Source organism: Gadus chalcogrammus, chromosome 8 (genome assembly GCF_026213295.1).
Source record: "Gadus chalcogrammus isolate NIFS_2021 chromosome 8, NIFS_Gcha_1.0, whole genome shotgun sequence".
NCBI classification, from domain to species: domain Eukaryota; kingdom Metazoa; phylum Chordata; class Actinopteri; order Gadiformes; family Gadidae; genus Gadus; species Gadus chalcogrammus.
The window spans coordinates 3,811,508-3,825,988 of NC_079419.1; the positions used below are offsets into that span (position 1 = coordinate 3,811,508).

Genomic DNA, 14,481 nt, shown 5'->3' on the forward strand with positions numbered 1-14,481 from the left:
CGATGGCTACCCTGGATGTCTGATGGATTGACCCGCCTGCACAGTACATTTGTAGGCTGCTGCGTTGATCATCTATCCATCATAACCCTGGTTGTGGACACTCCCATTTGGGATGTCACTAATGGGTAGATTGTCCAAATGGCTTGTAATGGCTGATCCCCTTCGCACCTGGAGGCCCTTTGAATAATGGATGCTTTTGGCTCTCCGTGGATCTCCACCGTGTGGAGGAGGGAGAAGGGAAGGGGCTTTGGTCCGACTGGCTGGCCCAGAAGAGGCCCATTGCGGATGTTGTCCATCAACAACATAAAGCGTTCAGCCGTCTCACACCCGAGAAGACATGTTTCATTGTTTCTAAATGGGAGGGTTTAGTGGTGGTGGCCCGCGGTTGGGGGGTAACACGCATCCAGCATTACGTATCACACATCATGGATCACCCATCACCTACCACGCATCGCCCATCACGCATCCCCCATTGTGCATCACACATCATCCTGTATCACACATCACGTATCACGCATCAAACATCACGCACCACCCATCATGCATCACGCGGCTGTCAAGTTAAAAGCCTTTTGCGGTGCAGCCAGCGGTTAATTATTAATGTGTGTGCAGGCGGTTCGCTCGATCGGCTGAATGTGGCTGACTGTTTTATTCATCCCACTATCACCGTTCTGTGAGACAGGACCAGGCGGGAGTCAAACTAACAACACCGGTCTCAACAAGTCTGCAAACGAGCAGCTGTATCCTGAACCGAATCCATTCACTTCAAATGGCTCACCACTCCGTTCCAGAATGCCGCCCAAAACGGCATCAGGCCAGACTTTAAGTTGCAACGCTGCAAGACGGCCAAAGGAATCTAAACAGCAAATAAGGCAGTCGATTGGCCTCAGCATCCGACTTCATGGCTCCATTGGCAATGCAAATGCAAACTATCCCGGGAGAATGTATAGAAATTCGTTTTCAATTGACTAGTACTTATTTAAACAGGATTTATATCATTTGTATATAATTGTATATCAGAGTTACGATTGATATTACCACAACACCTCGCCTCCACATTCTGCTTCCTCCCATCGTGTGTGTTGTATCAATAAAGAGATGCACAGGCTCCCCAAAACCTGCCAAGGACCTGTTCACTTTGAGAGTTGGATGTTGAACTGGGCAATCATTTAATGTAATATTCATGTAAATCGTCTGAGGGCTGTGGCACTCTCCGGACATCAAGACATCCACCTATAAGTAATACCATTGGTTGGCAGAGGGAGGGGTTGCTAGGTAAACAGTCTTCATCCTGGGATATGATTATGGATGATGGCTGGTTGAAGCAGGCTGACCTAGCCGAGTCCGATTGGACTCTGGGGCTGGGGTAGGCTGCACACCTGTTGTGCGTGGAAAAATCAATGTGCCCAGAAGCCCCCCAAGGCTCTGTTTGGACATCAGACTCAGCTGATTGGCTGAGGGGGGCGGCTCGCTCCCGATTGGCTGGAAGAGCAGATAGACAATCCATGAGAATGTCGGACGGTGTAGAGAATGTTAGGATGAGTCGGGCTGCAGGCGCTGTGTGGCCGACACACAGTTTTAAAGGGGACGTATTGTACCGCCAGGTTTGAGTGTGATTAGCCATTAAAAGCTATTTATTATTGAAAATCGGACTCTTCTGACTCTTAGGTAGGCCGGTAGACTGGTCTATCCAGGGTACATATACGCAGGTGAACATACTCCACTTGTGATGTCAGAAGAGGAACATTTTCAAAATGGCTTGTAACGGCTTATCACACTCACACCTGGTGGTATAACATGTCACCTATACACCACAGCTTCCACACACTCATCTAGAGGAGGAACCGGTGATCAGGATCTGAAGGAGTTAGGATTAACCTCCGGGGATATGAACATGTGGTTTAATCCCTGGTAGACGCTGTGAGAACTGTCAGGGCCTGAAGGATTGAGAGAATAGATTCAAACTGAGTGAGAAAAAGCTCAGGTTTGGTTTAGAAGACTTAGCAAGCGAGCTCCGCTTGCCGTGTCACAAGGAAATCCACCGTTCACTGTTCATATGAATGATGAATAAAATACTTAGACTTTGACACAAACACACACATCCTGATGCACATACATGGTCACTCAAACACACTTGCCTGTCCACACACACACACACACACAACCACACCAGAGCTCCGTTACAGGTTTATTGATTGGGCTGAGCTCCTGTGTGTAGGTCTGGCATTCTGCTTGGTCAGGTGGTTTTAATGTGGGACCCAGCCGGCCCACCCCATACTGCCCGTCTGTCTGTCCGACATTCGGGAGCAGGTTGACGCCTGACCTCTGCCTCACATGACAGCAGGCTATTCGTTGTTATGGATGACTGTCTCTCCTACAGCTCTGAGGGTCTGGAAAGAGAATCACATGACTGTCTCTCCTACAGCTCTGAGGGTCTGGTCAGAGTGTCACCTGACTGTCTCTCCTACAGCTCTGAGGGTCTGGCCAGAGTACAGAGTAGTGGACTAACTGTCTCCTCTCTTTAGGAGACCAGATCAATCAATCAATGAAATGGATCGATGGGTGGGTGACGGCTGGGTGTGAGTGAGACCAGGAGACACCAGACTAACAGCAGATCATACCAATACCACACAACATAACAGTGTGAAACAGCAAAACACAGCACAACACACCACACCTGGGCCCCGTTTCCCGAAAGCATCTTTAGCCTAAGGGGATCGCAGAGTGGGTCGTACGAGCATCGTACAGTTTTCACACCGTTTCCCGAAAGCATCTAGCTAACGAGTGCTCCAGGGTACTCGTACGACGCTAAGAGCCTCGTTAGCCTACTATAGCCTCAGCGGCGTAACCAGCGGAAATTCCTAGTATTGGATGCGTTTTATTATAACACATTGGTAATGGTGTATCACGTGCGTCTGAGCCTAATGTGGGCCATTATGTTCTTAGTTTGAGAGAGACAGTCCAGGAAATGTTTGAGCAGGCAGGGCACTTAAAATGTGTGAGATAAAGTGGGGGGGATTTGTGCAGACTGACATAGGCTACTCATAAAACATAGCATAAAATAATGTAAAAAAAAATAAAAAATAAAAAATATTATAAAAATAAAAATATTAATTATAAAAATATTTAAAAAAAATGCAAAGGAGCAGGCAAAAGGCTGGGATATGGTGGAGATTGGTCACGTTGACGGGAATGTTTAGTGACATGTGGGAGGGTGGAGGGGGTTAAAAAAAAGTCTCAATCACTCTTCGACGTGCATGAAAACCAGTCGCGTAGTTATGAGGGAGGCCGTCCTCACACCGATCTTCCTCGTCGTCATCGTCCTCAATGTCCTCCGGTTCAACCAAAGCTACCCCAGCCTTAGCTGCAATTTTGTGCAACATAGCTGTCACACATATCACAGCGCACTTGTGAAGGCATCTAAAGCGCAACTTCCACCTCCCGATCGTGCGCTCAGGATTAGGACTGATATATATGTCGGCCTACTATAGGCTTAATCAATTGTGTTTTAATATCTTTAGCATTCATATTATTGCTATCTATTCTTTTCGTAGGCTACTCAGCGGTTGGCCTTGATGGGGAGATATTTTAACCCTTTTTAACCCCATTTTCCTCCGACATTCCTGCGTCTCCCCCTGCGTCATAGCCCGTTTCAGCACCATGTCAGTGGACAGGCACAATCCTACGATCGTCGTAAGTGCAGCGAATGCGCGTTCACGTTAAGAGGAGTTTCGGGAAACGCTCCAAAGAAATTATCGATGGTTCGAAAGATCCATCTTTCGAACCATCTTACGAGCGAAGATCCATCGCTATCGGGAAACGGGGCCCTGATACAGCATACAACACAATACAACACACATTCGACACAACACAAAACAACACGCATACAAAACACACAGAACACGTACAACCCAACGCAACAAACATACGACACAAAAAAACAAAACACACAGAACACACGTACAACCCAACGCAACAAACATACGACACAAAAAACAAAACACACACACCACACCTCGCCTCGGCTTAGAGGTTGGAGGGAGGGGCTTCTGGGGGTCCTGACACGCCGCGCAGCGGAGCCACCGCCGCCGTCTCATAAATCACCACGACAGGGAGGGGGCCGCTGGGATGCCCGTCGCTGCGGTAACACTCTCTCATAATCTCTTCTGTGTGAAACAATGAGCACCCGTCTGGATCAACCACTGGACCCCGGCCTGACGCTGCAGCATTGTGTGTGTGTGTGTGTGTGTGTGTGTCTTTTTCTGTCTGTCAGGCACAACAAGCTGGTCTGTCTTGTGCACTTAACGGTGATCCACAGCCATGCCGTGGAGGTGTCGAGTTGCAGCTGTACCAGAGGTTGTCGGTTTGAACCCACGGACCGGCTGAGAAACTCTGGAAGATGAAACGGGTCCCAGAGCAGGGGGGGGGGGCCCCCTCTCGCCCCCGATGCAGCCGGGGTTCATCGACCCGCCAACGACCCAGATGCACCCCACCCCCCTGAACATACCCTGAACGCATCGAGGACTCTGAGACCTAATGTATAGAGAGAGAGAGAGAGAGAGAGAGAGAGAGAGAGAGAGAGAGAGAGAGAGAGAGAGAGAGAGAGAGAGAGAGAGAGAGAGAGAGAGAGAGAGAGAGAGATCTGCAGCTGTCAACAATATAAATGTTCTGGTTCTAAAGTGTTTTCTGAAGACACTGCTGGGTCAGTGCACTGACACAGCGGGAGGGGAGGGGAGGGAGGGGACAGGAGAGAGGGGAGAGAGGAGAGAGAGGAGAGAGGGGAGAGAGGGGAGAGAGGGGAGAGAGGGCTAGCAGAAGGAAGAGAGTGAGGGGAGGAGAGGAGTTAAGACAGGAGAGTAGAAGGGGAGAGGACAAGAGAGAGGAGAGGGGAAGAGGGGATGAGAGAGGAGGAGAGAGGAGTGGTGACCCCTGTACTTCCTGAGTGACAGCTCAAAGAGGGACAAAGGCCAGAGAGACTTCACAGGAGTCCCGTGTGAACTTCAAAATGGACTCAAACCAAACAACCCAGTCTGACAGACTCAGTTGCTTCACTTGGTTTCTTTCTTCAGAATCCTTTAGAACCCAGTAGAACCACCTTTAATCTAGCAGAACCAGGTAGAACCCCATAGAACCCACTTTAAAACATTAGAACCAAGTAGAACTAACTAGAATGCAGTAGAACTAACTAGAATACATTAGAACCCAGTAGATTGCAGTAGAACTAAGTCAAACCTTGTAGGGCCAACATGAACCTATTAGAACCAACTAGAACGCACTAGAACTAACTAAAACCCAGTAGAACTAACTAGAACCCAGTAGAACCAACTAGCACCGAGTAGAACCAACCAGTACCTAGTAGAACGCACTTTAACCCAGAAGAACAAACTTGTATCAAGTAAAACCAACTTGGACGCAGTAATTACCAGTAGAACCAAATAGTACCCCGTAGAACTAACTAGTATCCAGTAGAACTAACTAAAGTGTAGTTCAGTAGAGCTCAGAAGAACTAACTAGAACTCAGTATAACTAACTAGTACCCAGTAAAACTAAATTGAGTGCAGCTCAGTAGAACTAACTAGTACCCAGTAGAACTAACTAGTGTGCAGTTCAGTAGAGCTCAGTAGAACTAACTAGTACCCAGTAGAACTAACGAGTGTGCAGCTCAGTAGAACTAACTAGTACCCAGTAGAACTAACTAGTGTGCAGCTCAGCAGAAGGCAGTCTGAAGCCAAACGGGGCGAGCACGGCTCAGCTGCTGTGGTCGGTCCCAAACCGCCAGGTTCTTTATTCAAAAGGAACACAGAAGCAGGTGAGGCAGGGGGGGCAGCCAGGGGTCAGCCCACTGAAGAGGAGGACACGGGGGTGAGAGGGCTGGCCCCTTCCCTGACCACCACGGGTCTCACAGTACAACACAAGGGCACGCTTTGTTGAAATACCACACCAAAAGAACGTGATAACACGTCGCCCCGTGCCGTGACACCGTCCGAACACAGAAGCACTCGAGGACAGAGGATATGTTTGGTGTATGCATTGACAAATAGAACCAACTCTGTTTACATCGAAGAACTCTCTCGGACTCCCGCCGCTCGAAAAGTCAACAGGAAGTCCTTTGTGTCGAGTTTTCAGACATGGTCTCCATGCCAACCGAATCAGACTGGTCCGTACCGGCACTGGTCCGGATACTGGTCCGTTGTCACGTCAACGGGGGGGGGGCCAGACTGGTAAAGACCGGTCCGTTGTCATACCAACGGGGAGCAGACTGGAGCCGACCGGTAAGTAGGTCACATCAACGGGGGGACATCGGGGTCGTCCACGAAGTCTTCAGAGAGGCGGGCTCCCTTCGAGGGGTCGGTCGGCCTCAGGGGCCCCCTCCCCTCCAGGGGGCCCCCCTCGCCTCCCTCCCGCGCTACGATGTTGGTCAGGTCCACCACGGAGCGGTGGGCGGGGTCCGCCTCCAGCCACTCTCGACCAATCACATACCTGCACGGAAAGATGGATCAGTTAGGAGCTGTTCTTCGTGAGTTATTTTACAGATCGAACACGTGTTACATTTACATTTACTTTTAGGAAATTTAGCAGTCACTGTTATCCAAAGCGACTTACGAGAAGTACTTGGTCAGAAGAAAGAGGGACAACAATATATCTCTGTCGGTACAGTAAGGATGTTCATAGAACCAGGTGCCAAGCACTAACAATCACTAGGTTAACCTATTCCCCGTATACAACAAAGATAGCTAGGATAAGATGCTACATGATGCTAAGTACTAAGTGCCAGGACGTACAACATACCATAACTGCCTACATTAAGTGCTTCCTCAAGAGCTGAAAGGTGGGAGGTCTATCTGTCCACATATTATCAAATACATGTCTGATACAGGGTATGTTGCTCTCACCATGACGTCATGATCCATTCATTCATTTAAACCAATGAAAGTCAATTCAATTAAAACTGTAGCTACACTACATGCCTCTGGATCAGCGTCACTATCCTGGTTGAGATGTCCCAGAGTTCCCATCACGACAACGATAACCCTATCTATCTTACTGATGGACCCCTAATCAGGTTGCCATCGGCAACGGCCCCCTCGGTAACCAAATCCCAGGGTTCTGCCGAGCTTCAGTACCGACCGGGATCCATGGCGGATTACATTAGGGCCGGGTCACATGTGGGACGCGTTTGAAGATAAAAACCACCGGCCCCGTCAGCCAATCGGATCGGGTCCGAGATGAATGGACGAGAGGCAGCAGCCAATCACGGGGGCCTCAGAAGACACTCAAAAGGATTGAGGGCTTGAGGAGGGAGACGTAACCATGGCAACAGGGTTTTTTTTACGCAGCCCAGGGCCACTCAGACCCGATGTCACGGCCCCGTCACTAAAACAATATATGTCTGGTTCCTCCTCAGACGACCAGCTGCCCACACGCCGTCAGAAGGAGACAACGACAGGCCGTCATATCGGACGGCCGTGGCTGCTGACCCTAAATCCAATGTGGTCGCACCGGGGCCTGAGCGGGGAACCCCACCTTGACCTGACGACCTTTGTCCCCACCGAAGGTCATCCCCCCCGCTAGGTACGCCCTGGTGGCCGCTTCGGCCTCCGTCCGCTCCGAGAGCCGGTACCCAATCCAATCCAGACCCCGACCCCGGAGCCTTCGCTTGACTGGGCGGGAGCTGTCCGACCCCCGATCCACGACGTCCCGGACAGATGTGTTTTCATCTCGGCCGGCAGCAGCTGGATAAGAGATGTGTGAGCGAGGCTAAGAGGTCAGGGGTCGCTTCTAATCATATCCCAGTAGGGGGGGGTCATAAGTCTGCTCACCCCATCACCCCCCCCCCCCCCTCAGCTCGGTGGCCGCTCGGCGCCTCCGTCCAGGCAGTGACACGTCGTGGCAGGACCCTGCATCACGGGAGGGAGGTGTGGACAGCTGAAGGCCGGGGAGAGGCTCGGCCATGAGGCGCTGGTAGCATCACAGCAGCCCGCCGCCACACCTAGCACGGCTTCATTACCAGGGGATCAGAGGGCGCTGGCGTCTGGGACGGTCAGGGCTAACGCCTAACGTGTCAGGGTTAATGCTCAGCTGGTCCGGGCTAATGGCTAGCAGTTCGTGGGATGATGGCTCGCGGGTCGGGGCTAATGGCTAGCTGGTCGGGGCTAATGGTTAGCAGGTCATGGCTAATGGTTAGCTACGGCGTAGCGGCTCAAGGCTATGCCGTAGCCACAGTGAGTTTAATTTGGTTTGAAAAGGCAAAACCTTTATCGGCCAGCGACAGACGCTCTTCTGAGTTCCAGTAGTAGTAGATAGTGACCGACCGAGTGACCGACCGAGTGACCGACCGAGTGAGTGAGTTAGTGAGTGAGTGTGTGTACATGTCTAGCTGACATTGTCTGTATTTTTTGAAGTCATTGTTATCTTTATTGTGCTAATTAAGTGTTGATTAAGTGTTAATTAAGTGCTAATGCCCATAGCCCAGGTGCCCTGCAAAACGAATCTGGTCCCGCGTTCTGCATCGTACCTCCCTGCTCCTCCGGTCCGGGAGGTTCTGGACGGGGTCGGGTCCGGACCCAGGTCTCTGCTGGACCGGGCCGAGGCCGGAGCCAGGACCCTGGTGGCGGCTCGGATTTCCCCCACAGCCTGGGAGTCACAGAGGAGGGTCGTGTGAGGGTGCTGTCCGACACGCCTGGGGTTATTTTTAGCCGTCGCCGTGGAGATAAAGTACACCATAACGACGGGCCGAACCCCCCCCGATAAAAGACAAGATGGGCAGCGAGTAAATATGTATAAAGAACATAATTAACCAGCGGGTTGCCAGATGGATGGAGATCATTTTGGGGGCTTTAATTTCCGTAGCACATCGTTAGTAACGGGGTAATTATGTGTGTGTGTGGGGGGGGGGGGGTGTTGTGTGGGGGGGCTTTGTGATGGAGGGGCTCTGTGTGCAGGGCCAGGCTCAGCACATTACTCCTGTGGGGAACTTGTGAACCGTAACTCGTAACTTAGGAGGAAATCACATCACGGACGTGCTTATCTGACACCTAGTACATCACTCCGGTCCCTCGCCCAGAACAGACCGTGGCAGCACTGAGATTAGTGTGTCTAAACACTGCTAACTGTTCAGCCTGCTGTACGATGTGTGTGCATCGTGTTTGTGTCTCCGGAGGATACGTCCTCACACTAGCAGGTCAATAGAGGTGTGTGTCATAGCTTGTGCGTGTCTGTGTTTGTGGGAGAATGAGTGTATGTGTGGTGTGTGTGTGTGTGTGTGTGTCTGTGTGTGTCTGGAAGAATAAGAATGTGTGTGGTGTGTGTGTGTCTGTGTGTATGTGGCAGAATAAGAGTGTGTGCGGGGAGTGTATGTGTGTGTAGGCATGTGTGTGTGTAAATGTGTGTGTTTGTCAATAGGTGTGTGTGTGTGTGTGTGTGTGTGTGTGTGTGTGTGTGTGTGTGTGTGTGTGTGTGTGTGTGTGTGTGTGTGTGTGTGTTGCCATTACCCTGGGCATGGTGAGCAGCAGGTGTCCGGTGGTCCCGGACCTCCGCACCGAGCAGCTGTCGGGCCTCACCTCCGCCGGCAGGACCAGCTGAAAGATCTGTGGAGAGAGAGAGAGAGAGAGAGAGAGAGAGAGAGAGAGAGAGAGAGAGAGAGAGAGAGAGAGAGAGAGAGAGAGAGAGAGAGAGAGAGAGAGAGAGGGAGAGGGAGAGGGAGAGAGAGAGAGAGAGAGAGAGAGAGAGAGAGAGAGAGAGAGAGAGAGAGAGAGAGAGAGAGAGAGAGATAGTTTGCCAGTGTTATACCTCAGCTCATAAATCAGCTCCTCTCAACCCTATTAGAGCGGGATGCGAGGTCAGAGGGGGGGGGGGGGTGGTTCATACCGGCCGCTTCGGGAACCTTCACGCGTAGGGAACAGAAATGTCCCTGCATTCCTTGATGAACGCCATCGATGAATAATGTTGTTTGTGTTTATTAAAGGACCGTTCACGCCCTGTTTGGTCGGAGGATGTTTTTTCTTGAAAGTGCTTTCCTCGACCGGCTGGGGCGTTCGGCCATCTTTATCTTCATTAAAAATATATAGATAGTGACACACGATTCTGTTCATAAATAAAGTCCACCTCGAACCCCGCAAACACACACACACACACACACACACGCACACACATCATAACTATGTCTTTCTGCATTACTACATAAATAACTCCTCCCTTCACCCACCCTACCCCCTCACCCCCCCCCCCTGCCACCCTCTCGCTGGGGGATTTACGAGCGGTCCTACAGCTGTTTAATCAGCCCTGCAGGTCTGTCGGGGGGGGGGGGGGGGGAGGACTCTCTGTTAGCCGCGCTGAATCAAACCGCAGTCTGGATGAAATATCATACAACGTAACATGGTTTTATGCTCCTGAGTAAGATGAGTTGAGTTCGGTTCATAAACAGCAGTAGTGGGTACGGGGTAGCCCCTGGTGGTTAGGGGGTTCGACCCCTGCACAAAGGTTCTGGGTTCGAATCCCAATGTCTCAACGTTATGACGGGATGTTAATGTTACGCAACGGTTTATCAGATATAGTCCAACTGCAAGGTTTAGGAACACCTCGGTACCTTTCCTTTGACGGTCACTCGCACGTAGGTTGGCTGCACGTCGACTTCCAACAGGGACGTATCCATGTGTCTGCGTGTGGCATCGTAGGAAACGTGGTTTTAGTTTGGACACAGGAGAATCCGAAACATTTCCTCCACACACTGAGGATTCATTCTTGGGTGTTGTGTGGGAAACAGGGCTGTTGGAAGGTACCTGTACACAGCCAGGTCCAGCTTGATGCTGTTGGCTTCCTCGTCCTCAGACAGACAGAAGTCCAGCCTGCAGACAGGTCAGTCAGTCAGACAGTCAGTCAGTCATACAGTTTGAATTCCAGCATGAAGTAGTATCATAGTAACCCTTAGCAACTAATAAGTAAGTAACTGGTAATTGACTGTAAACTGACTAGCACCTGGTTGTTCAAGTTAAGTCAGTAAGTGATTGAGGCTACAAGTAACTAGTAACTTACTAGTACACATTGATGAAGCAAGTATAGTAAAGTCAGTCAGTGACTAAATGATAGTTACATAGCACGTAGTGAGTGAGTATAGTAAAGTAAGTGACTTGGGCTGGTTGAGGTTGAGGGCGCGGCCTTCAGCTGTTATGAGGGTCCTGGGGGTCTTGGGTGTCGGCTCTCCCTCCCTGCGGAGACACACAGGATGTACGGTCCTGGCTTCATGGATCTCACACATACAAACACACACACACACACACACACACACACACACACACACACACACACACACACACACACACACACACACACACACACACACTCACACTCACACTCACACACACACACACACACAGCTGCCGAGACTCAGCTAGTGAAGCGGTCCACACATTTGGGTAGTCAGTTTTCTTAGTAAGATCAGAGAAGAACAAAGAAGAACTTCTTATGGATTCCATAATAAGGGATCGTTTTTGTGTGTGTGTGTGTGTGTTGGTGTCTGTTTTTGTGAAATAATCTTTGTGTATTGGTGAGTTTAGGTTTTAGTCACTGTTTTTCCATCTGTCTGCCTGTGTTGGCATTTGTGTGCGTGCGCGTGTGTGTGTCAACACATCGCACATCGACAGTAGTCCATCAGCGCCTTGGCCAAGAGTTAACGAAGGGAATTGGAGATTTTGTCACAGAGTTAATTATATTGCGTTAAATTAAATCTTGTCGTTTCTTCCGTTATGTCTTGCAGAGGAGGCAGCAGTGCTCCAACAAACACATGAACTAGGAAACTGTGGGGTCACAGTGACCCCCATTGGCCAAACACAAGTACTGCGCCCCATCGTTCAACAATATCATACAATTGAACTAATAGATAACGTCAAACAACGAGAGCGTCTCGCCCTAACATTGTTGCGTGGTGATTAATAACTGGGATCCCATCCCATAATAATAGCAACGCGCTCAAGTGGTTTTAGATCAATAGAGTAAAGACTACTCACAAGTTTGTAGTTTTCTGCTTGGCCTCCAGGTGGCGGTGTGCCTCCAACCGAGACTCGGGCGAGAAGGCGCACGGCTTCTCCCAGAACTCTCTGTCCTGCCGCTCCTCCTCGCTCTCCTCCCACCCAGCGCTACGGACACCATGGAAAAATTAGTTTCATTTAGTTTCTCATTTTATTTTAGCCGCCTCATTGCTGGATACGGGCATGGGAGTGAGGCTGATATGTCATGTCATGTCACAAAAATGTGTGCCATCATAAGGGGCATCCGGATCAATATGAAGGACGGATCAGTCTTCCCAGTGGACTGCACCCCCTGGCCGGCTGATCAACCCATCATGCATCTGGGTGAACCCGCCCACCTGTGATGTCACTAATGGGACAACTTCAAACTTGCAGAAGCCCGGTGCTCCCGTCACCTTCTGCCCTGAGGGGCTCTACTCTGCTCCGCCCCAGCGGCTCCGCTCCGCCGCGCCTCCTCCTTCTCCTGGGCCCTCCTCCGGGCGTACGCCTCCTCCTGCCGCTGGACGCTCCTCCTCAACTCCTCCAGGCCCTGCTCCGCCCGGATCCTCTCCGACCGGCTCACCTCCTGGCCGTCCAGCGACTGAGGGGAGAGAGAGAAGGCTGAGCTACCAGTAACTTTACCTCTAGCTAAAAGTATATACCTGTAGCTGGGGGAGGGCGGCCATCACGTAGCGCCGGTAGCTACCAGTAACTACCTGTAGCTACCAGTAACTATACCTGTGCTTACCAGTAATTACCTGTAGTATACCAGTAACTACATAGTGACTATACCTGTAGCTACCAGTAACCACCTCTTACTACCAGTAATTACCTGTAGCTACCAGTAACTATACCTGTACTTACCAGTAATTACCTGTAGCTACCACTAACTATAGTAACTATACCTGTAGCTACCAGTAACCACCTCTTACTACTAGTAACTACCTGTAGCTACCAGTAAATACCTGTAGCTACCAGTAACTATACCTGTAGCTACCAGTAACTATACCTGTAGCTACCAGTAACCACCTCTTACTACCAGTAATTATGCCTGTAGCTACCAGTAACTATGCTTGTAGCTACGAGTATACAGTATACCTGTAGCTACCAGTAACTATACATGTAGCTACCAGTAACTATACCTGTAGCTACCAGTAACTATACCTGTAGCTACCAGTAACTATGCATTTAGCTCCCAGTATATACCTGTAGCTGGGGGAGGGAGGCCACCACATACGGCCGGTACCCCTGGAACTCGGCACAGGGGTTCCCCACCAGGAAGAGCTCTCGGAGGTGGAGGTTGTGTTTCAGCGAGGCCACGCTGCTCAGACGGCCCACGAAATTCACCGTCAGGTCCAGCTTCTTCAGGCTCTCGCACCCTGGCAGCCAAGAATTCATCACTGTCACTCTAGTCTATTTCTTATATGCGCAATGTGTATCATTCCACCTTTTTTGTGGCTTAAAATAACCAGGATTTATCTGAAGTGTCTGTAATCATTTTTTTTATTCGAAGTCCCCCACCTGCCAATCGGGCTTAATCTTAGACATTGCGCCTTTAATGGAAATAGTTAATGTTGATATTGACAGATCACAAAAATCGCTCAAAATTATGCCAAAATCCTGGGATAAACAACACATAAATTAAATTATCTCTACTTAAAATATACAGCCAAATAGTTCAAAATTAATATGAATCTGGTGGACAGCAAAAACAGACCTATATTAAAACATTATTGTTTTACGATGTGTGCTGTTGTTGTATCGCCTTCATAAACCAACATGGGCTACGAACCTTCAAGGTTTTCAATGGCTTCAATGTTGTTCAAGGCCAGGTTCAGATACTCCAACATCTTCAAGCGCCCAACGTTCTCTGTGGATCACAGTTTATGTAAAACATGTTAATTTAAATCCAGTGATGAGCAGGGGCCCGAAGGTGCCCCAGCCGGGTGCCCCTTGCTCAATTAACATGGGCACGGCACTGTTTACAGACAGACAGGCCCCGATGGGTAGGACGAACCTATCCGGGGGATGAGGTTGTTCTGCAGGTAGAGGATCTTGAGCTCTCGGCACCACTTCTCCAGGTGTTCAATCCTCTCGATGTTCTGTTGATGGAGGGACACTTCCTCCAGGGAGAAGATCTCCCCCTCGTTGTGCTCCGCCCGCCTCCGCACCATGTCCTCCGTGACTGTCGAATCGAGCGCACCCAACATACATACTCGATAAAGCGGGCGTTGACCGTTCACTGATGATTGATTCAACGACTTATATTGCTTAAAAGTCTGCTTGAAATCCCTCGTGGCCTCCCAAAATAACAATTTTTACATGAAGCAACCAACTGAGATAATACCTGATTCGAAGTTAACTTACTATAAACCATGTTTCTGCTTCTGCGTCCTTCTGCCTCGCTGTAGCGTTTATCCGTTGCTATGGAAACCGAACGCATCGTTTTCAACCGTGCGTGGTCTTTTATTTTGAAACT

General features: G+C 50.0%; 1 protein-coding gene across 1 annotated transcript; it reads right to left on the reverse strand.

Moving 5' to 3' along the window:
* Nucleotides 1-5,766: 5,766 nt before the first annotated feature.
* dnaaf11 (dynein axonemal assembly factor 11) lies at nt 5,767-14,417 on the reverse strand. The gene is made up of 12 exons (XM_056597462.1): nt 14,370-14,417; nt 14,020-14,187; nt 13,795-13,872; nt 13,209-13,381; nt 12,419-12,603; nt 12,003-12,131; nt 11,127-11,204; nt 10,779-10,844; nt 10,586-10,655; nt 9,492-9,587; nt 8,516-8,634; nt 5,767-6,480 (listed from the first exon to the last, which is right to left on the reverse strand). Exons 1-12 carry the CDS (start codon nt 14,377-14,379, stop codon nt 6,282-6,284), a joined length of 1,371 nt encoding a protein of 456 aa, XP_056453437.1. The 5' UTR covers nt 14,380-14,417; the 3' UTR covers nt 5,767-6,281.
* Between the last annotated feature and the right edge of the window lie 64 nt (nt 14,418-14,481).